Source organism: Spermophilus citellus (genome assembly GCF_964194105.1).
Source record: "Spermophilus citellus genome assembly, chromosome: 2".
NCBI lineage: Eukaryota > Metazoa > Chordata > Mammalia > Rodentia > Sciuridae > Spermophilus > Spermophilus citellus.
Window position 1 is genome coordinate 52,433,949 of NC_138183.1, and position 24,587 is coordinate 52,458,535.

The 24,587-nt window shown below is 41.3% G+C and overlaps 1 protein-coding gene across 1 annotated transcript in view; it reads right to left on the reverse strand.

Annotated features, from left to right (window-relative positions):
- Nucleotides 1-23,226, reverse strand: part of ACER2 (alkaline ceramidase 2) — a 41,829-nt gene extending 18,603 nt beyond the window's left edge. The window contains exons 1-4 of the mRNA XM_081263436.1: nt 22,982-23,226; nt 12,958-13,072; nt 12,101-12,242; nt 3,596-3,733 (exon numbers count right to left, since the gene is read on the reverse strand). Coding sequence (XP_081119562.1) covers nt 3,596-3,733; nt 12,101-12,242; nt 12,958-13,072; nt 22,982-23,089 — 503 coding nt within the window. The 5' untranslated portion in view covers nt 23,090-23,226. The remainder of the gene's footprint in view (nt 1-3,595; nt 3,734-12,100; nt 12,243-12,957; nt 13,073-22,981) is intronic.
- Nucleotides 23,227-24,587: the final 1,361 nt, after the last annotated feature.

Sequence of the window (24,587 nt, forward strand, 5' to 3'; positions counted from 1 at the left end):
TCCATCCTAGTTTGAATGTCTGACTGGGTAGTAACAGTAGGCAGGTGGGGCCTGGCTGGAGGAGGTGGGTCACTCAGGTGTGCCCTTGAAGGATATCTCTTCCCTGTGGCCCCTCCCACCCCTGGCTTCCTGGCCACCTTGAGCCTAGCAGCACTCCTCCACCACACCCTTCCACCATGAGGCTCTGCCTCACCTCAGGCTCCGAGCAATGGAGTTGACCCACCAAATCAGACTAAATCTCTAAAAACCGTGGTCCAAAATAAACGCCTCTAAGTTGTTCTTGTTGGGTATTTTAGTCACAGTGATGAAAAGCTAACTAATATTGGTAACAAGAAGCATAGTGAGGAGATAGGCAGAGCAGTCAGGGCACAGTGCCAAGCAATGAATCATGAAAAGCAGTGCGGGAAACAGGAGTCTAACTGAGGCTACCCAGTAGGTAGCTGGAATCAGGAGAAAGGACTTCAGAAAAAAAAGATGAAGATGGACTGCAGAGAATCACGCAGAAATGACAGCTGAACACAGAGGGATTTACATCCCCATCCCTTTTTATTTTGAATCCAGGATCTAAGTTGCCCAGGCTGGCCTGGAACTTGTGATCCTCCTGCTTTAGCCTCTTAAGTAGCTAAGCCTGTTATACTGTGCCCAGGTACATTTTTTTTAAGACAGATAAGATGGCAAAGAATAAAAAAGCTGGAAGAGCATACAACAAAAGCTAACAGTCATTATCACCAAATGACAGGTTTAGCCATATTTATTTAGTGCTATGCACCAAGCATTGTTGGAAGTACTACAATATATTAATTTTCCATTTCAGACTCAAATAGGGAGAGAGCCAGGTGTAGTGGTGCTCACCTGTAATCCCAGCGGCTCAGTTCAGGAGGCTGAGGCAGGAGGATTGTGAGTTCAAAGCCAGCCTCAGCACCAGCAAGGCGCTAAGCAACTCAATGAGACCCTGTCTCTAAATACGATACAAAATAGGGCTAGGGATGTGGCTCAGTGGTTGAATGCCCTTGAGTTCAGTACCTGATTACACACACCCCCCCCCCCAAAAAAAAAGATAGAAAAGGAAGACATATTACAAGACACTTGAAAATGAGTAGCTAAGAAGGAGGGGCCATGGAGATAGAGACACTCTTTAAAAACAGGGAAGCAAGTCATTTTGTCCCACAGCTACAGCAAGCAACCTGGATCTCAGCCAGTCATCAAGGCCACTGGGCAGATATGCTCAGCTCTAGGCAAACGCACAACAGTGGCAAAAGGGCTTCCAAACAAAGGCCTTCAGCTTGATGGTATTCTGTTACTTCAGACTTACTCAGCATTACATTTGTTGGTAAGATGGCCAGTTATTAACTGACGACCACAAATTCCTCCTCTTTATATCTCTTTATGATCTGATCCCAGTGTGCCACCCAGAAGTGGGGAAAGTGCTGCCTCCAGAAGGCTAAACACCCTCTTCCTGAAATGTGCAGCTCAGATCAGTCTGAAGTAAACACCACACAGAATCACAGGGCACATTCTGGAGAGCTTCTGTTTGTTTGTTTGTTTGTTTGTTTGTTTGTTTTTTATTTTTGTCCATGGCTTTACTCAGCCATGTTTCCCATACTATAAAATTCACCCATTTAAAGTATATAGTTCACTTTTCATTTATTCAGAGTTGTTTGACAATCATCACAACCTAATTTAATGATTTATGTCTAACATTCTAAAAAGAAACACTTTCCTTATTAAGCAATCATACTAATAGTAGCTGAGACCTTCCCCGACTACCTCCTTACTTGCGGAGGCCACTCCTACCCTCACCCAAGCCCCAGCTGGCCAGGTTTTTGAGCTTTTTAATCTACAGATAACAGTCTCCACCCTTGACCTCCCAAATCAAAACCAATGCATGAGCAGAGCTAGTATCTGTACTTGCAAATGTACTGCCTGAATGGTTCCCATGACTCTCCTGTCAAGAACCATGACAGCTGACACTTATTTAGGACTCAAATAACTGTAGAGTGAGTATAGGGAATAAGCAGAGTTGAGGTTGCTAAGAACCCTTCTATTTCTAATAAGCAATATGACACTAATGAAATAGAAAGTTGATTATTTATTGATTGATTTAATTTATTTTTGGTGCTGGGGATCAACCCAGGGCCTTGCATACACTAAGCACACACTTACCACTGAGATATACCCCCAGTCAGAAAGGGGCTTTTAAAATTAAGGTTATGGGGCTGGGGATGTGGCTCAAGCGGTAGCACACTCGCCTGGTATGCGTGTGGCCCGGGGTTCGATCCTCAGCACCACATACAAAGATGTTGTGTCTGCCAAAAACTAAAAAATAAATATTAAAAATTCTCTCTGTCTCTCTCTTTCTCTCAACTCTCTCTTTAAAAATAAATAAATAAATAAATAAAATTAAGGTTATTAGGATGTAGGGACTAAATCCTTTGTAATTTACTCAATCATCTGTTTTTTCATTCATAGCACTCACTACCATAGTTATTCTTCTAGAATCAACTTGCAGCCTGCTTCTGAAATGAGTCTCTTACATCGCCAGTCCTTGAAGGCAACTCAAAGAAGCCAACTAGAGATCTGACAGCATTCTTTACCTGCCAGGCAGCAAGTTCAAATCCCTCATCAGCCAACTAAGGCCCTGAGTTATTGCAGCCCATCAAAGCAACCCCTGGAGGCAGGAAATTGGAAAGCAATGTATATAACTCCTCTCTAAGCAAGGACAGAAAGCTGACTAAACACATTGCACAGAGCAACTAGTGCACAGAGGGAGACAGATTGAGACTTCGGTTAACAAACTCAGTGTCTACAACAATGAGCAAAGTGTGAATTAAAGTGTATTTTTTTAAAGTGGCTGCAAAGAAAAAGAAATGTTCCAACAAATATTGAAGTAAGGGCAGTGATTACTTGTACTTTAGATGAGGCAAGAAGAAACGTCATGTATACACAAGTGCTAAACTAAATGTTTTTAGATATCCACCTGTGCCCTGGATTTTACAACTTCCCAAAGGAAAATGCTTATGCAAATAATGAGCCTGATCCTTGGAGACACTAAGCCTGAGAAAGTATCACAGCCCATTCACGAAGTTTATGTTTCCTTGTATACACAGAGTCACTTTCCCTCCCCCTTCCTATTCTTCCTGTGTATGTGAACACAATGACCCCTACTTCTCTTTTCTCCTTAAACCTGTCATATGGACTAATGTACTCTTCTTTCTACAGAATTAAGTCAACAGCTTGGTCTTGGCACTTAATCTTTTTTTTTTTTTTTTTTGTCTTTTTTGGAACTGGGGGGTCAAACCCAGGGCTTTGCGAATGCAAGGCAGACGCTTTGCCACTGAGCTACATCCCAGCCCTGATAAGCTAGCTTTTGATCATTAGGATGCATGACATCCACTAAACAGCCACTCCCCTCTTTCTGAAAATGAGATCATTCACATTTTGTACCAAAGCATCAAACCTGTTCCAATCCAACAGTCAGGAACTAATTCTTCATACAGAACATTCTCTTCCAAGCTGGAGGAAACAAAGGAACACAGAGCTAAATGTTCCCATTACAGGGACAGCCCAAGAGGTGAGCAGGAATAGTGGCACTCACCTCTTCAGCTCTGCGATGAGCAGCGCAGTACAAGGAACCCCCAGAGTCATCAAAGAGATGTTGTTGATGGCAGGCTTGACAAACGCCAGGCATGTTGTAACCACAGACAGGACACAGACCACCGCCTTGAATCTGCCCCTAAATCCATGGAAGCAAAACCAAATCCATTAGCAAAAGAGTTCTTGATCATTTTGTTTGATTAATGTTGGCCAGGTACAGCCACTGCTATTCATGTGAGCTAAAATGAACTTGTGTTCAAAGTACCCACGTGTGCAAGCCATTCACACTCACTGGATCAGCAATCCCATTTCTAGGAATTTATTCTTGGGAAATAATCAGGGCTTCTCAAAATTGTTAGCCACGACAATGGTGAAGCTAGAATCAACCTCAGTCTCTGGGGGTGAGATATGGATAATCATTCTCCTGGTGTCAATTTCCTAAAAATTTTCAGATGTTCTGCATCAGGGTTTGACAAATGTTCTCTGTAAAGGTTCAGATAGTAAGTATTTTTGATTTTACATGCCATGAGTTCTCAGCCACAACTATTCAACTCTGCTACAATAGAAGGTAAGTGTGTTAGTTTTGTGCCACTATGACCAAAATATCTGACAAGTACAAGTTAAAGGAGGAAAAGTTTATTTGGGGCTTACAGTTTCAGAGGTTTAGTCCATGTTTGGCTAACTCCATAGCTCTAGACCCGGTGAGGCAGAACATTGTGGCAGAGGAAAACTACTCAGCCCATGACAGCCAGGAAACAGGGCGGTTGAAGTACCAGGAACAAAATATAAACCCCAAAGGCACACTCCAAGTGATCCACTTCCTCCAGCTATCCCCACCTCCCTACAGTTACCACCCAGTAATCTATTCAAAACATTAAGCCATGAAATGCAATAATCCACTGATTAAGTTATGGCTCTCATAGTCTAATCTTTTCACATCCTATATTAACACAGGAGGTTTTTTTTTTTCATATCCAAACCATAAGTAAATTAATGGCCATTTCTGTGTGCCAATAAAATTTGACTTGCAAAAGGAAGGCCCATCTGGTCTACGGGACATAGCTCACCAACCTCTGTCCCACCAAGTGAACACATAGGACTTTTATGAGAAAAAGCAGAGACTGTTATTAAACCATAAAGCTTCCTAGTTTACGATGAAAAAAAAAAAGTCTACATATCTAGCACACAAAACTGAAAATTCTAAAAATATATGTATCTACTGACAACCTGCACATCTGGTAGGCACTAGAATTTGTCTTGACAGGCTCTTGACATGACAAATCTTGGAAAAGTCATTGATACTCTCCTCACACCCCACAGCAGAGGTCATTGCAGTGGAAAGAGTCAGAAGTGGCGACGTGATCATGCACATGCTGCTTCCTCTCTCCTGGGGACCCCATTTCCTGATCTATAAAGTGGAAATGCTGGACCAGACGATTTCCAAGGCCTCATCTGTGACTTAAATTGAGGAGCACATGATTTTCCTGAAATTTCTGTTATTCCCCATTAGCAGAATTTGCTTTGGCCAAAAGCCTTAGAAGAGGTCATGGTTAGGAAATTAATTGGAATGAAATTCTATTATAAAGAAATCAAAGGGCATTGAACATTCAAAATACAAATTTATCTCTAAAATAGGAAAACCATTTATCATCAAGGCACAGGAAATCATTGATTAAGCTGCCAACTTTCTGACTGGAATGAACACGCCTTATAGCCCTGAACTTCTACCAGAGGAAAAAATACATATTGGAAAAGATCCAGGCAGCAAATCCTCAGAAGAATCATGTTTTTCTCCTGGCCTTAGCTGGGTTCTTCTGCAACTGGATGAAAAGCTGCCTTCTGTAGCACCAGGGTCAGCCATCATGTGCCTGACCCTGGGGACACAAAACAGACTCATTCACTGGGTTTGAGGTTCTGACATGTCATCCTATTTGGCCTTGTGGGTTTTCTTTTCTTTTTTTTTTTTTTTTTGTTCTGCTCCATTCTTTCTCCTCTCCTTCTGGGATGCTCTTTACATGTATTTATTTACCTTCTCACTACATTGCCTGAATCCTTTACATTTTCCTACACATTTTCCACCTTTTTGTCTCTTTGGGTTTTTCTGAAATTTTTTCTTTACTTTTTTTTAAAAATATTTTTATTGATTGGATAAACACATAATCAGAAATTTTCAAAATGTATCAAGTCAATGTACCTAATGATTAGGACTCAGTTACAGGTATGACTGGGGAATAGGGTGATTAAAAACATAGGTGTTAGACTGAGGTCGTGGCTCAGTGGTAGAGCACATTGTCTAACATGTGTGAGGCACTGAGTTTGATTCTCAGCACCACATATAAATAAATAAAATAAAGATCTTTATTTAACTAATATATAGATATATTTTTATATAATATATATATATATATATATATATATATATATATATATATATATTTTTTTTTTTTTTTTTAAGGCAAGGTGTTTCAGCTAGACATTTGGGTGTTTGAATCCTGCCCTAATCACTTAGTAGCTGTGGAGCCTTTAGAAAGTAACAATTTTTCAAGTCTTTTTTTTTTTTTAGTTGCAGATGGACATAATATCTTTATTTTTATTTATTCATGTTTATGTGGTGCTGAGGATCGAACCCAGTGCCTCACACATGCTAAGCAAGTGCTCTACCACTGAGCTACAACTACAGCCCACAATCTTCAAATCTTTCCCATGTAAAAATATGAAAGCACCAGTACCCATGGTATTCTTGTAAGAATGAAAGCACATAACAGTGCCTGGTACATGTTATGTATTAAGAAAACAACTATTACCATTCTCTTTATCATCATTTTGAGGACAAATACTGTTTAAAAAATATTATTCTTGTTGATAATATCACACTCTCAGGAAGAATCTGGCAGAGCCTGTGCTGCAATCCCCAGGGTCTCTGTATAATATTGCCAAATTGTTCAAAGGCTTGGGCTTGATGAAACATGTTTTTAAGGAGACTATCCACAGATATCTCCCCACATCAGGTCCAGAGAGTGTGGAGGAATGTTCTGGCCAATGAGGACATCCCGTGAACACACAATTCTGCAACCAGCAAAAGTAAACAGAGGTTATGTGGCCAACAGAAAGCCAGATAGCCCAGCAGACCCAAGTTATCAGAGGCCCCTGGGACAACAGAACTAGAAATTTCCAGAGAAGAGGGGCCTGACAGGGTGTTTTCTCAACTGTAAAACAGTATTTTGTCCTGTTTTCAGTTTTCTAGCCTCTACCACGCGGCCTGCGCAGTGGTTTCATTAATGAGGTTCTGGCATTAAGTTAGTTAGAAGAGATCAAAATAAAACACACAGACAGTACCTTATTTTATATTGCTAGGTCCGAGACGGCTCGCCTCCCTGGTCCCCGCCTCAAGCCGCCCAGTAGGGCAGCGAGGATTACTCTGGGCTAGCAGGAGAGAGAGAGAGCGAACACGCCGGGGAGTAGCCTTTTATTTGGGGGGACAAGAGATTCAGGGGAGAATTCCATCCAATGAAGGTTGAGGGGGGGCTGTACTCCAAGGTCAGGGTCAGTGATTGGGTCTCCAGGGTCAGTGGTTACGCACACCCCCACACGGATGGGCTCTCTCATCAGGAAAGGGTCGGGATAACTCCAACACAGCCAGAGTGCCTCAGGCCCTTAACGGGAGTCACCCAATCACGTGTCAGAATGGCTCCCCACACTAGCCCATAGGATCTCACACTGGAACACAAGTTCAGGGAACCCTTTTTTCTCCAAACCAAAATCTGGCTACCCAGTGCCATTATCATAATATTATAATAACAAATATGTGACTAAAATCATTAGCTACCCTTAATCCAGTGGTTTTCAATCCTATCAAACCCTGTCATACTCCTTTTTTATATTAAATATTTGGTAGTGTCCCTTTAGCTCTTCTGAAATAATATGGAATTTATGGATGATAAAACCTACCATCATTGTGACCACCAAATACATGTCCACAAACTTCCCAAATGTCCCTTAAGAGAAGGAAATATTCCTGGTTAGGATCCACTACCTGTTAGGAATAGAGCATAACCTATTTATAATAGAAAGCCTTGATATTTACAGTAGTACAGCATTTGACCCTAGAAGAGATCTCAGAAAAAAGTGCAACCCTGTCATTTCAAAATCAATGAGGTAAGGCCCAGAGAGTTTAAGATTCTGGCCCCAGGATATCTGGCAACTGAACTAGAAGGACAGGTAGATCTCAGCCTATTCCCTTGCTATACGATTCAAAAATGAAGTGGGTTAAAAAGTGAGAGTTTTTCCTAGATTCTATGGAGGCAAATAATAAAAAAGCACATATCAAGATAAATTATTTTTGTTTTTTCTCAAAACAAAAATATCTAAAAATTATTAATAACCATTAACAGCTGAGTGTATATACTAAAGATGCTAAGCAAGATAAAAGAAAGCCTTTCTTTTAATCCACCAATCTTATTGACAAAATGAATGTTAATAATTTACCTACTATTCTAAACATGCTTATTTCCCAGACACTTATTCAGCCATTTGTAATGGCTGAATAAGTGTTCGTACTTATTGAGTTCTTATTCGTATGAGGCACCACTATACTATACACATCATTTCATTTTCTCATTTATTTCTGATCCCATGAAGTAGCTAATTTTACTACCTCTACTTTACAGTGAGCAAAATAAGGTACCAGAGTTTTACAGGGAAAAATGGATTATGATTCAAAGCCATATCTGTCTATGTGATCCAAACTCATTTATCCACGGTACTCTACTTCCTCTTCTCTAAAAATCTCACACTGGAACTACTTTTTTTTTTCCCCCCTCAGTACGGAATTGAATCTAGGGGCACTTTACCACTAAGCTACATCCCCAACCCTTTTATGCTTTTTCTTCTAAGACAGAATCTTGTTAAGTTGCCCAGGCTTGCCTCAAACTTGGGATCCTTCTGCCTCAGCCTCCCATGTAGCTGGATTTACATGCTTACACCATTACATCCAGCTGGAACTACTCTTTACATGTGTTAGGAATATTCCAGCAAAGTCTAGAAAAAAAATGAGGCAGGTAAATAAATATTAACTATCTAGTAAGTTAAGGCAGCCAACCCAGGCAATCCTGGTCTGCAGAAATCCTGCTCTTGATATGAATTCTTTTTCTGACCTAACGCTTAATTCTACTGCAGAACATCTACCTTTCCATGGGCAAGGAAGCCCATGCAAAAAGGTCTGACCATCACTGGCAAAGTAAAGACAGACAAATTGAGTTGAAATCCTTTTTTTTTTTTCCCTTAACATACACCATTTTTTCTTTGCTCATAAAAATTCTCCATGGCATTTGTGCACATATCTCAAAAATCCTAGACCGAACTCTCTTCTCTGTTCACCATTGGCAGCATTAAGAGCTAATTTGAGTACTGGCCATGTCACTTAGTACTGTACAGAGTGCTCTTCAGGATCATCTCAAAGAACCCTGAGGTAAGTACTATTTATTACCTACAATTACAGATGAAAAAGCAGAGTCAAGACTAGATATATAGTTTGTAAGCAGTAAGGCTGGCATTCAAATCTGAATGGTCCCCAGCCATGGACTCATACATATGTGGTACTCAGCATCTTAAAAGGACCCTCCCCATATGAGGACAGAGCAGTCATATCTTTACCTCTTCCCCAAAGAAATGCCACATCGTACTAGTGATAGAAAAATCCCACATGGCCACAGACATCTCTGCCTCGTAGTATGTTTTCATTATTAAAGTTAGGAAGCTTTAATAACCAAAGCATTACCCCATTTTCTTTTCCTGTTCATAACAACATGCCTCTACTCCTACCTCTAAAAAACAAAAAGAAACTTTTTTTATATAATTAACGCAATTAAAGCTGTCACTTGGGTTTTGTGGGGGGGGGGGGTGTGTATGTTGTGCGTTGCTGAGGATTGAACCCAAGGCTTCACACTGGGCGTGAGGAAATCACTCTACCACTGAGCTACATCCCCAACACCTGTCACTGGGAATCTCAACCCAAGTCTCCAGAATGCAACAAATAAATAAAACCCTTATTTCCATTTCTTCAGTTGTTGAGAGCCACAGTTTAGTCGGAATGACGCCAGGCATTTTGCTAGAAGGAATGGTTGAAAGGTGACCCTGCTCGGGGGATTAGGGCGGATCCTGCTGCCTCGGGCGCCCCCGCTACTTTGGAGTTCCCACTGAGTTCTGGGGGGGGGGGGGGGTGTTGGGGAGAATTGGCGCAAGGAGCCCGGTGGAGGGAGTGTGTTCCTGGAAAGTGTGTGTTGAGTGCCGGTGAGAGTTCGGGAATAAAGAGTTGCTGTTTGAACCTACAAGGCTTTGTGGGGGCTCGGTTATTTTGTGCCCAGCCAGACTGCGGCATTCAGTTCCTCACTTGCGTCCCTAGACTTGAGGTGAATTCTGAAGGAAAAGTGGTTTTTTGATATGAATTCTTTTACTGGCCTACCACTTAAATCTACTGCAGAATGCACCAGGCTCCAGGAAAGGACACTGTGACTGGCAAGGCACCTTGGGAGAGGGTAAGAAGGGCCAAAAGGCAAATGGTTTGCTTTTCAGGCAATCACAAAGTTCCTGCCTATGAAAACACCTCCTGACCCTGCCTGCTGCTCACACCCACTCCCCTGCCCTCACCAGGTTTCTCCTAAAGCAGAACAAAGAAACCAAAGAACAAGGAACTGGAGATAGCTGAAATCAACATTTTAAAGCATACTTTCTGGGGCAGGAGCTGTAGCTCAGTGGTTAAATAGATGCTCAGCATGTGCAAGGCATGTGCATGCGTTCTATTCTTAGCACACACACATACACACACACACACCAAAAAAAAGAAAAAAAACTTAAGCATCCTTTCTCTGCTAACTAGAAAGCCTCAGCAAGATAGAGACCACATTTAATTCAAGACCAGGACTTTCTCTCCTCCTCATTTTCTTTTGTTAAGTACACTTCTTGAGGGTATTTCTATCTGTTAGATGATACTCAAAGGTAACACTATGTAATTCAAGTCCTACTTCCCAGGATAAAGGCTGTACAGCTAATCCACTTAAAGTGTGTTTTCTCCCTACTTCATTTAAAAAGAAAATTTTAGTGTTAAAATTAACATGTGCTCCTTGTTTAAAAAAAATCCAAGCCAGTTCAAATTAAAGATAAAAGTGCAAGTTGAAGCTCTTCTCTACCACAATGCTCAAGAATAGCCAATGGCAGGAGCACGACATCCTCATCCTCCCAGACATGTTTGTGCACATAGAAAAACATACTCAAGAAGAATTTAACTCATTCATTCTAAAATTAGGATATCTGACACACAATTCTAGAATGTGCTCTTTGCAGCCAGTATTTCCATAGACACTCCTCCACCTCAGCCCACTGGAGCAGCCTCAGTCTTCAATCGCTGCATAGATCCTGCTCCCTTTCAGAGTTCCAGAAAAACTATAATGAATTATTTTGTTCTCCTGGCATAACCTTCCCTGCTTGCTTCATTAATCCATATTTTGTTTATCCATAGACTGCATGCATTTCAATAAACCACCACGTTCTGCAGAGTAATATGTGGGTGATGTGTTTGGGGGACATTTCTCATCTTTATTAGCCTGCCTCTCCTCTGCCTGCAGATGGTAACAAACCTCACACAACTCCTCAGCAGAGCTCTCTCTGACCAGACTCGAAGTCAGCACCCCAAGCCACTGCTACATCCTTACCACCCTCGCTTTTTCAACACAGCCTTTCTCACGCTCTAACATGACATTATTTGTTTGTTGATTTATAGATTCCCAACTTCAGTACAAGCTCTTTATACGCAGAAACCCTGTCATTTTGTTTACTGCTACCTCCCAGTACTTAGAAAAGTGCATGGTATAAAATAAGTGTTTAAATATATTTACTATTTATTATTAAATAATAAATATTTACTATTTATTATTATAAAGCCTTAATACAATGGATATTAAAATGCATCCCTTCCTGGTATTCTTGGATTTCCTGCTTGGAGATGTGTGTGTGTGTGTGTGCATGCATGACTGTGTGTGTGTGTGTGTGTGTGTGTGTGTGTGTGTGTGATCAGAACCCAAAAAAAAAAAAATGCAATTTGAAAACCAGCTCTATAGCTCCAAGAATCAGATCATCAGCATGGATTCTACTTTATATGTATAGCACTGCTAGAGTTGGATTGCATTCAAAGAAAAGTTCTAGCAGGAAATCAAAGGTGTTTGAGCTACTATCCCAAAATTTCTCTCCCATTGAATGTCTTTCCACTGTTGCTTGTATCAGACAAGTATTAGATATTTGACTTTTTGTCTCTACCATTTTATAAATTCTTTCCCAAGTGTTATGAACTTGTCTTCTTTTATCTGTCAGTTTAATTGTACTGTCAGATCATAAAAATCAATGGACATTAAACAAATATATGATTTTTAGCACTAGGTTAAGCTCAATCATCAGCTATTTTTCTTGATGTGCACACACACTGTGCGAAGAGCAAAAGTGTTTAACATAAGCTTACCTGTCATTCCTAAAGATCTTTGGCAGATACCTTCGGGGGAACCACATGGCCAGAGCACACATCAGAACCCAAAGGATTGCAAGCTCATCGAGCATCTGACCCAGGAAACTTAGGGTTGCATGGAAATAGACAGATCCAATTCCTATAGCAAATTATAACAAAAAAAAAAAAAAAAGGTCACCACAGAAGAACAGACTACAAATTCAATTCACTGCCTAAAATAGCCCTTCCCTAACTATTATCAGAATCACCAGAAACTCACGCCACCAACACATGCAGACTTCACTCAAGCCCAGCAAGAGGATTTCAAATACAGCCCAAATACCAGCACATCAGAACAGTAATAATTGCACAGTTAAGTACAATGTTTTCATCCACAGAGCCTTTGTGGGAACAGGCAGTAAATAAAAGTCAACATTGTTTCACTGTTAAGAATTCCCAACCTGCCTAGGAGAGGAAATGGAAATTGCACAAGAATTTCACAAAACAATGAGAGACACAATGTCTAGGTTTTTGTTTTTGTTTTTTGTTTTTCAATTTAAGTGCATTGGAAACCACAGTCTCACCAGAATTCAATTGTTTCACACAACTTTCTTCAGAGAATTGCACTGGCACAACATGAATGGCTAATTCACAAAGAAGTCTCAAACACAGCCAGGAGATAACGACAGCCAGCCTTGTTATCAAGCCTGCATTCGAGACTCCTGACTCTTACTTTTTGCTGCCAAGCAAGTGAAAGAGTTTACTAAGACGTCACAGTGGCTTTGGTTTATAAAACACTGTGTTCAAAGGGGACAGGAAATGTGCAGAATCCCATTTCCTCCCTTTCAGTTCACGTTCCCACATGATCCACTTACCCACTACCACTAGGAGAGTCCATATTAAATAGATGCCACTGTTGAAGCATGTGGCATACTGACGAAACAAGCACATGCAGATGGGCGGTAAAATGAAAAACAAGACGTTGCTGATCTGGAGGGAAAAAAAATTGCAAAACAAAAAGATGTTTTTGTGCACAGATTAATTACAAAGCATTCTTACTTGTAATTATCTTTTTAAAGATAAGGTCTATACTAAATAATGATTTTTTTTTCATACCAGAGATTGAACCTAGGGTCACTTAACCTCTGAGCCACATCCCCAGCCCTTTTTTTTTTTTTTTTTTTTTTTTTTGAGACAGGCTCTCACTAAATTGCTTAGGGCTTCGCTAAATTGCTGAGGCTGGCTTTGAACTTGTAATCCTCGGCCTTAGCCTTCCAAGTAGCTGGGATTACAGACAGGCATGTGCTACCACATCCAGCTGCTCCCAACAATCTTCTGCCAACGAGACCAGCCCTTTTTCCCAGGCTCACAAGACATCAGATCTCTAAGTTTCTCCTTAGTCACCCTTTTTCAGCTTTCTCTTCTTAAACATATTTTTAGTAAAGATCAAATTTATAATTTTCTTTCCAACTTTCAAATGAGATCATTGTAGGGGCTGGTGATGTAGCTCAGTGGCAGAGTACCTGCCTAGTATGCATGAGGCCCTGGGTTCAATCCTGGCAATGAGGGGGGGGAAAATATAAACTGAGCATTCAGTTCTTTAATTTAATAGTGTGTCTTATTGGACGCAATATATTCCAAATATTATAGTTTGAATATGCAATCAGTATTAAAATATCATCAGCCAGGCTTAGCAGCACATGTCAACAATCCCAGCTACTCTGGTGGTTGAGGTAGGAGAGAGGATTTCAAGTTTGAGACCATTGGCAATTTAGGGAGACACTCTCTCAAAAAAATATTTTTAAATTAAAAATAAATAAAATAAATATAAATATTATAAATAAATATAAATATTATTGATGAGAATCTTTACATTCTTTTGTTCTTACTAAGGATTCAAACTCTATTGTACACTTTGCACATACAGCAACCCTCAGTTTGGGCTAGCCTCGCTTCCTGTGATAATGGCCACATGTGGTCACAGACTGCCATATTGAAAAGCATAACTCTAGAACCTCACCTCTCATTTTTAATTTATTGGTTTTTTTGTTTTGTTTTGTTTTTTGGTTTTGAGTGTTTTGGTGTTTTTTTGTGTTTTTTTCCCCCAGGAACTCACAGCCAGCTTTTATTTCAATAATTTTTTAAATTGAAGCAAAATTCACATACCATAAAACTAACCATTTTAAAGTATACAGTTCAGTGGAACTTAGCACATTCATATCGTCAGCCATTACCTCTACCTAATTCTAAAATGCATTTATTACCCAGAAAGAAATCCTGGGGCACCACTCTCCATTCCCCTCTCCCAGAACCCCTGGCAACCACTAATCTGCTTTTGTTCTGTGGATTTACTTATTCTAGATATTTCAGATTTATGGAATTACACACTATATGACCTTTTGTGTCTGGATTCTTTCACTTAGCATGATGTTTTTAAGGCCAAAGTCATGAGAGCAGAGCCTCTGGAATAGGATTAGCACTCTTAGAAAAGAGGTGCCCAGGAGTTGCCCACCCCTTCCACCACATGAGGACTGCAGGAAGTCACATCCATGAAGCAGAGAACCCTTTCCAGACAACAAATCTGTTAGTATCCTGATCTTGGACTTCTCGGCCTCCAGGACTATGAGAAATAAATTTCTGTTGCTATAAATTACCCAGTTTAAGATATTTTGTGATAACAGCAAGAACAGACCCAGGCACTGAGTAATTCTATGTTCAATTGATTCCGGAATTACAAAACGATTTCCTCCAGCAGGTAGGTTTTGTTTTTGTGTGCGTGGTTCTGTTATGTTTTGCTTTGTTTGTTACATTTCCACCAGCAATGCACAAGGGCCTACCTAGCCTTGCCTAACATTTGTTATACTCTGGTTTTTGTTTTTAAACTAAGGCCATCCTGGAAGGTGAGCAGAGGTAGGAATATTCAGTGATTGAAGCTCATCTAATTGCAGAATGAGGAGGGCCTTGCCTGGGACTCTGCCCACAGAAGTGCATACGGAGGTGAAGACAACAGCTGAGTCAAAATGAGCATTATTGATGGGGATGGAGTAGGAGGGTTCATGGAACAATATTTTAAGAAAAAAGAAGGTTTCAGAGATGGGCAGATGAAGTCTGAGAAGCCCAGGCTCAAAGGCTTTCAGAAGAAAGGAGTAGCATCCATGTTGGATGATACAGGAAAGCCATTAGAGGACACCTCAAAAGAACCATGAGGGTGGGCTCCTAGCCTGAGCTGTAGGGGCAGAGCAGGCAGAGGGTGTTCCTGGGGGTGGAGAATCACAATGGTGCACAACTAAGTTAAATGTTTCAGCAAACCCCAGAACTCAGAAGCCAACACCTTCTGTGAGTGACACAGTATTTAGAAAGGAAAGAAAGACAGAGTGGAAGAGAAATAAAACAAGCGAAGAGAAATGCAAAATCCTTTGTCAGGGCAGGATGGGGGCAGGGCTACTGCCTGTAGTTAAAATCTAGGACTGAGGGGTGGGTGTAGCTCAGTGGTCCAGCACTTGCCTGGCACAGACAAGGCCCTAGGTTGGATTCCCAACACTGAGACTTTCAGTCTTGGAAATAAGCCAGTTTTAATTTGCCAATAAGGAAGGAAGGAAGAATCAGGGCAAAGGTTGACATACTGTATACACAGTACATTTGCTTTCATTGTTGCGATCATAATCTTTAATTTTCAATGGAACCATTTAAAAGAGCAGAAATATTTGTGGGTTAAAATGAAGGGACTTCAAAGCCACCCCTTGCTTTAAAAGGGGATACAACTGAGGCCCAGAAAGGCTCCAAGAGTGACCAAGGTCAGAGAGACAATCACCCAGAGCTGGGGCAGCCATCTGGCTCCTCCCATTGCATCACCCTGACTTCCACCTTCAACCCACCCATCCACATTCTGAACTCCTAGCCTTCTCTTTTCAATTGATATCTTTTTTTTTAACATGGTGTCATTTTTTAAACACCTTTATTTTGTTTATTTTTTATTTATTTTTATATGGTGCTGGGGATCAAACCCAGTGCCTCATGCATGCTAGGCAAGTGCTCTACCACTGAACCACAACCCCAGCCCTCAACAGATATCTTAACATTGCAAATTGCATCATACAATCTGCACATATGACCCATTACATGATTTAAAGCAAGGCTTTCTTTTGCTAAACATAGAAATAGAAGGAAGAAAAGGAGACAAGGGGAGAAAAAGGTGGGGACAGAGAGAAAAAGATGGGGGCAAAGAGAAAAAGATGGGGACAGAGAGAAAAAGATGGGAGCAGAGACAAAAAGGGAAAAGAAAACTGGAATTATTATACCATAGGTAACAATTTCTCCCTTCCTATGCATGAATGAGTTCTCCTTTTGAGAAAAAATTTAAAAATATGTTACAGACCAGAAGTCTTGTTTCTACTCTGCTCCCCAGAGGTAACCAATGTTCTATATTCATAGTCTTCAAGTCATTTTTTTGCATTTAAATGAATATATATATATATATATATATATCACTTATTCTAACATTATCATTCTGCGGCATTATTTTCTCATTCGACAATATGCCTTGCAAACCTTTCATCTTAGTAAATGCAGATTTTTTTTAAAGAGAGAGAGAGAGAATTTTTTAATATTTATTTTTTTTAGTTTTCTGCGGACACAACATCTTTGTTTGTATGTGGTGCTGAGGATCGAACCAGGGCCGCAATCATGCCAGGCGAGCGGGCTACCGCTTGAGCCACATCCCCAGCCCCGGTAAATGCAGATTTAGCTCACTTATTCCAAGTCCTGCAGATGGCTACAGTTTATTTAGCCATTTTCCAGAGGAAGGAGCACCAACTTGCAGTCCCACCTACAATGTTGGAAAATATATTTTGACTTTAACCCCAGTATATCTTCATTGCTTCAATCTCCTTTGTTTCAAGTAAGGATAGATATCTACTGCCAACTTGTCGCCCAAATGACTCTACCAATTTATATTACCACCAGCAATTCATACATTAATCACTTTTAAATATATGTATATAGTATTCAAGAAGGCATGAAGTCATTTACTATATCTGCAGTATAATAAGACACTTAAACAATTTTTTTCCTCCGGTACTAGGTATTGAACCCAGTGTCACTCTATCACTGAGTTACATCTCGGGTCCTTTTTATTTTTTATTTTGAGACAGGATCTCACAAAGTTGCTGAGGCTGGCCTAGAACTTGCAATCCTCCTGCCTTAGCCTCCTGAGTAAACTGGAATTAAAGGCATGCGCCATCGTTCTCAGCACTTTAACATCATTTTGGGGAGGTAGGTACTGGGGATTGAACTCAGAGGCACTTGACCACTGAGCCACATACCTAACCCTCTTTTGTATTTTATTTAGAGACAGGGTCTCACTGAGTTGCTTAGTGCCTCATTTTTGCTGAGGCTGGCTTTGAACTCGTGATTCTCCTGCCTCAGGCGCCGGAGCTGCTGGGATTACAGGCATGCACTACTTTGCCCAGCTTTAACATCATTTTTAAATGCACATATTATAGCTCCATTCAGAGCACTAGTCTAATATATTGAAATCACACCAATGCTTCTGCAAAGCCCATCTACCAAGGCCTGCTGGCTGCCACTGTCCCTCTTGAAGACAGCAATGTTTGTAAAGGAAAAGCCCAAATTCAAGAGAGACTCTCCTCAAAACAAAAAGAGGAAGGAATGCTAAATGAAATGTAGAAAAGTAAATGAGTCATAGTTAAAAGAGACTCAGTGGCTCCATCTCTACTGAGAAATGAACTTTCCTTCAAAACTCTGCAGGTCACTGAAGCTGTAGAATATTTCGGTCAGGGCACATTTTTAAAGCTTATTACTGGATTATCCTTTGGGGAACTGGTTTGTTTAATGCTTGCAGATTTTTTTTTAATTAAAGGAAAAGCACAACTTCAAAATGTATTAATTATTTCCTTTAAAAATTCCTCATTTATGAATTCCAACATAACATGTGCTCCAAAATAATCTCAAGAACACACTGCAATCTCATCCTGAGACATCGAAATGTGCATTTTCCCAGAAAAAGGGTACATACTAGCAAAACCACAGGGTGGAAACTTTCTGAACAGTAGTTTCATAAACAGCTAAGGACTTTTTCCCTGCTTGAGTAAATTGTGCATCGTGATTGTATGTCGATCACTAACTCTCCATTCTACCATCCCACTCCTGCTTCTGGTGTGACCAACTGTCCTAGTTTGCCTGACACTGAAAGGGGTTCCCAGGGCATAGGACTTTCAGTTTGAAAATCAGGAAAGTTTCAAACAAAACCCAGGATGAGTTTGGTCACCCAACTCAGAAGGCTTCTTGCAAAAACCCTCTACCCCAGCCCACTAGTGCTAACCCCATGCAGAGTGCTAACAACACCCTCAACAAACTGCACACACCACTGTTATGTTATGGCCCTCACTACCCAGATGACATTTTCCAGATCTGGTCTCTGTGACAGGCCCATATTAGTGTACCCATCTAAATGCTAAATAGTATCTAAATGCTTAGATAAACAGACAGGCAGACAGGTTCTACCCTACAGACGGTGGGTCATGGACTTGGGCATGTAAAGAAAGCATATACTTTGTTGAAGATTTTGGGGGACTGGAGAGATAGGTAAGAGATCATGGGCTGATTTTATGCATGAGCCTATATGCTGTGAGACTTTTTCAGCACCAGTAATTTCCTTCTATTGCCTGAGTTTCTGCCCAAAAAAGTCTCCAAAGGCCAAGTCCAGTGGTTGAAAGACAGACTCCACCTTTCTCCAAAGTGGTTCATCTATGTGAGTGGGGCCTTAAAGCTTAAAACATAAAAAGAAACTCAAATGTGGAGGGCTGGGCTATGGCTCAGTGATAGAGCACTCGCCTAGCACATGTGAGGCACTGGGTTCGATCCCCAGCACATAAAAATGAAATAAAGATATTGTGTCCACCTACAACTAAAAAATAAATATTAAAAAATATCTGTATGTGGAAAAAAACAGTTCAAAGGTGAATAAGTAAAATGCTATGAAAGGAAATGATGTGTTCTTGGAAGAGATATTCATTCTTGGCTGAAGCAAAGGATAATGAAAAGATCTGAGGCAATAGTCAAACACTGCTTGTGGAAGTTACATCAATGGAGTCTCTTTAGTGGGCCATTTAGCAACAATAATCAGTATTTAAAATGAACGATCTCCTTCACACAGCAACTCAACTAAAATTAGGACTTTTAAAAGTGCATCCAGATGCAGATATGAGGATATTCACTGCATGACCCTTCAAAAACCAAAATGAAAACAATAAAACAAACAAACTGCTCTAAATGTTCATTGATATGGGGTTGACTGGTTAAATGACTTATGGCCAATCCATTAAATGGGAAAATATACGGACATTGTAAGAGGAAGGCATTTCTATCTGAGTTGATATGCAACCATCCCCAAGACATATTTAGTGCAATAAGCAAGATGTAGAAGGTTTTGGATAGTGTAATCTTGATTGGGTTGAAAAAAAAAAGTTTTGAGTGTTTGAGAATGCACTATACATACATATTTTACATAAACACACAAATACCTGTAGTTCTACATGCCTAAGAAATGTCTGGAAAGATACAGGAGAGAGGGAATTTTTTACTTTAGAGCTCTGTACTCCAGTTTGTTTTTTTTTTACCATGTATTGTGTTATTACTTTTATAATAAACAATACCAAAAACTATTTTAAACGATTTTTTTTTTCACATCATGAGTTTTATCTATGGACAAGATGGTCCCAGTACAGGAGTTTTAAGTTAAAGAATAACTGAATAATAAATATCTATAGTATGACAAAAGGTACTTACAGTGGCATTTATACTTTAAGAGATCTCTCTAGGTAGATAGTCCATATGACCAAGTTCAAACTCCACCTCTTCCATTTTCTTGGCTTCATCAACCTACATAAGTTGTGTATGCCCTAATGTCCTCCTCTATCAAGTGCATATAAAAAGTAGCACCCACTGCCTAGAGTGAGTATAGAGTACATAGCAGAGCTTCAACACATGGCAAATAACTCACAGTAGCCAGTAGTAACTGAACTTGTACGAGTGTCATGATACCCTTAAGACCCATTAAGAAGGTTCTAAATCCCTTTCCCAGTCTTCTCCTGATTTGACATCAATTCCTTTAACTTTTTCTCAAAATTGGTAATGATTAGTTTCTTATAAAATAAATAATTAGACCTGTTTTCTTAATATTAGAATTGAAGGAGATGTTTATCAACAAGTTATTTATCAAACAAAATGTTTATCACAATATAAGAGTAAGATAAGCTCAGGTGTGTCCTGTGATAGCATCAGAAGATAAGTAGAGCCCTGGGAGCACAGAGGAAGAGAGTTTTTGCTAAATTCTTCAAATCTACATTCAATAGTCAGGTGATCAATTTCTTCTCTGAGAATAGAATATTCTCCACATTGCCAGAGCAAATTTTGTGGTTTGTAAATATTCTAAAAAATAAGGTTGCCAGGTGTAGTGGTACTTGCCTGCAATCTCAATGACTCAGGAAGCTGAGGCAGGAGGATTGCAAGTTCAAAGCCAGCCTCAGCAACTTAGCAAGACCCTAAGCAACTTCGTGAGATCCTGTCTCAAAATAAAAAATAAAAAGGGCTAGAGATTTGTCTCAGTGGTTAAGTTCCCCAGTACCAAAAATAAAATAAAATAAATAATAGGTCTATCGTATGTATCTGCTGGCCTAATCAGCCACATACACTGTATTTGAACATCAATGGTTCATTTCTTTAAAAAAAAGCCTTCAAGGGCTGGGGTTGTGGCTCAGTGGCAGAGTGCTTGCCTAGCATGTGTGAGGCACTGGGTTCGATTCTCAGCACCATGTTTCAATAAATAAAATAAAGGTCCATTGACAACTAAAAAAATATTTTAAAAAAAGAAAAGCTTTTGACACTCACTATGTGGTAACAGCTCTAACAGGAGTAGGTTAAAAGTAAAGGCAAGATATCCTCTCATCCAGTAGTCTTGGGCTGGGTTGTTCAAGGTGGGCTCAGCACACTTATGCATTAACATTTTTTGGCCTAAATAACCAGGCTTAACACTCTCTGAAGACCTCAGACTCCACAGATAATTACCATGCAGGATGTGTAAAAACCTATTATCCATCTGTCATTTCTTCCTTAATCCTGGTGAAATCCTTAGTATTTCCCAGTATTTTTCACTTAAAATTGGAGACATCAGTTACTACTGGTGTTTTTCCTTATTGAAAATGTCCAGACCTACTCTAGCCCATCCTCTGTGAGCACCTGTATATACCTGATAGCATGCTCCACCCGGTTTTATAATAGGGATAGTGTGGCTTCTTCCACTAACTGCATTTTCTCATGGTATCTCTGAACAACAGAGGGCCTAGTTTCCTTGAGCAACTCACCTGGTCATATAAATAGAAGGGGGCTGAGTACCATGCATGTCTGTAACCCCAGCTACTTGGGAGGCTAAGGCAGGACAACTGCGAGTTTCAGGCCAGTCTGGACAACTTAGGCAGACCTTGTCTCAAAAGAACTTTTTGCTCAGTGGTAGAGTGACCCTGGGTTCAATCCAAAGAACTGGAAGGAGGAAGAGTTGGTGGTGGAGGAGGAGGAGATGAAGGAGATGGAGGAGGAGGAGGAGAAGATGGAGGAGATGGAGGAAATGGAGAAGATGGAGGAGATGGAGGAGGAGGAGGAAGAGGAAGAAGAGGAGGAGGAGGAGGAGAAGGAGGAAGAAGAGTGCTGGTGTGGAAGGCTGCCATGAATTTCAGTACTGAAGGGAGAGTCAAGACTTCTGGATTGTGACCCTAGACATACCACAATGTGGGGATGACAGCTCTCTCAAGAGCCTGTTTTTCTGGTCTTAGGAATAAAAAGACAGGGACTAGAGAATTGTCCAGGCAATAAGCACCTGACTCCTGCCAAGGACATTTTCTATGGCAAATCCAAGGGGAAAAATCCTAAATAACAACCTCAAATTCACAATGACTCAAATCCACAGTTCCTGTTTTTTGTGTTCGGCAGTGAAAAGATAAGCCACAGAAATGACCGAGCAAAGTCCTACATTTGGTATCAGAATCATGAGCCACAGGGACAGAGAAAAACAGAGGCATTTCCTCTTCCAGAGACAACTTTTCACTCCCACAACGACTGAAATCCCGGGATTCTGCATTGGAGAAGTTTCTGTTTGCCCCTATCTAGGGACCCAGGCAAATCCAGAAAATCCGCATGCTATCATTTCCAAACTTCTCTTTGACACCTAGACTTAAGAACTGGAAAAAGCACAGGCCTGAGGGAGATGAATTTGGAGCTGGCACAAGAGTAGAAATATTAAAGGGAAGAAAAAAGAACTTGTAGTAATTAACCTGATTCTGGACAAAAATAAAATCGACCATGATTGCCATATTCTTGGGGGCGGGACAAATCAGCGTGGTGGGAGAGTCCAGCCCCTAAGACCTGCCGGGGACTTCCCCTTTCCCAGTGCTCCGAAAGCAGGTATTCACGGCAAAAACGCACAATGCGACCCAAGTGCGTCACGCCACAGAGAGCCTAGGGGAGGAAGGGAGTTTCCCAGGGGATTCACCGCCCCCAACTGACCCAAACTGGGAGAATGGACGGACAAGGACTCCAGGCTCCGGGACGTATGGAGACCAAACAAGACAATAGAGCCATCAGAAGGAAATGACAGAAGGAGGAGGAGGAGGAGGAGGAGGATCCCAGATGTCGAGATTAGGGACAGAAGAGAAGTACAGACCAAGAACTGGAAGGAGCGCTCAAAGGAGGGGGCGTGGATCAACTCTGGCCCTGGAACGGGAATGGCTCCTATACACACAGCGAACGTCCAGCTTCCAGGCGCTGCGGCGCATGGGGACAGCCCCCTCCCGCCGGCCCTCCTGCCATCCCCTCTCCCGCGACCCGCACCGTATTGTAGAACTCGGCGATGGCAGGCACGATGGTGTAGTTGTCCTCGCACCAGTCCACCTCCGAGCTACCAGCCCGCAGCTGGTCCCACCAGTGCGGGGCGCCCATGGCCGCTCTGGGGCATTGGAGCAGCTGCTCCTGTAGCCGAGAATAGCCCAGATCTGCTGTCGGAGGCAAACTGCCGCGGCCGCGGCTTTATGCAGTACCCAGCACCTCCGGTTGTGGCGCCTCCCCCGCCGGCCTCCAGGCGCTCGGCTCCACCCGCTGGACCAGACCCTCTCACAGACCCCTCCCCCGGCTCCGCCCTCTGGGGAGGAGCCCTCGGGCGCTCGACAGTCACGCCCACCAGGGGCGGGGTCCACGTGGAAGGAGGGGCCTAGGAGGGGTGAGCAAAGGCAGCGACCTACTTCCTGCAGACACCTGCCGGCTCCAGTGCTCACCTCTGGTGGTCAAGGACTTAGTTGTCCGTCCCTTGCGCATCCTGGCTCAGACTCACAGGCGCCCCTGTGTTTTTCAAAAGAACACCAAAGTCCTCCCTGGCAAAAATTAAAATGAGAAAAACAGGATGACCCAGACCCCTTTGAACTCTAAGGGAGTTTGCACCGATTTGGCTTGGTCCTGCGTGAGACTGCAGTGCTACCGCCTAAGAATTGCCCTTGGTCTCCCTGAAACCCTAGCGACTTGCTACAGTCGCTGGGACAGGAAGACCTTCCAGGCTTCAGGAAGGCTTAACGACCGTCCCACGCAGCCTGGGCCGCCCATTCCCCAGTGGAGAACGTCTGCAATTTCCATTTTGTTCCTATCCTTGATCTCTAAGGCTCCAGCGTTAGACTTTGATCCATTTTGTCCCATCCTTGCAGATGTCTGACACCTATAAAAACTTAAATTGAGCAACAAATATACCACTTAATAGTAACTTTAAAAATGACAACTTTATTTTTAGAGGCCTATTCTTTTGAGAAAAGTAATAGATGAATGATTAGAGCAATTGAAAATATTTTTAAATTCATTGTAAAAATGGCATAAACTTGGCTGCAAAAGTTACTTCTAAATGTTCAACTGAACAAAATATTACATAACGTGTAATATTTAAGAAGTGCATCCATGAAAGTATAATCTAGGACTAGGTTGTCATTTTATTTTGAGGAAGCACTGTAATTTCCAATTATCAATGGTGGAAAATAGATGTCCTATAAATGGGACAATTTATATTGTATAGTAATGTGCAGTGTACTCCCTGAATATTGTGGGCAGCAGAAATGACACCTGCCCTCATTATTTTCTGTACATCAAAATTAATCTTTGCCCGCCTCAACCCTGCCTTGAGATTTAAGAGACTGATCTCTAACGGCCAAGTACAAGTAAACAGGGCTTTGTTTTCCCTCTAGTGATTTTGATTATCAGCTATTATAGCCACAAGCCACTGAAACAATTTATAAGCAGGAAAGCCATAAAATTTGGTTATAAATTCTGGGCAATGTGCAGAGTATTGAGATATTGCTATGACTCTAACTTGTTTTGTGGGGAAAGTACTCAAGAAGGATCCAACAATGATCTTTAGCTGGGCAGCAATGCTTGAAGTGGTAGAGAATTCACAATCTCACAC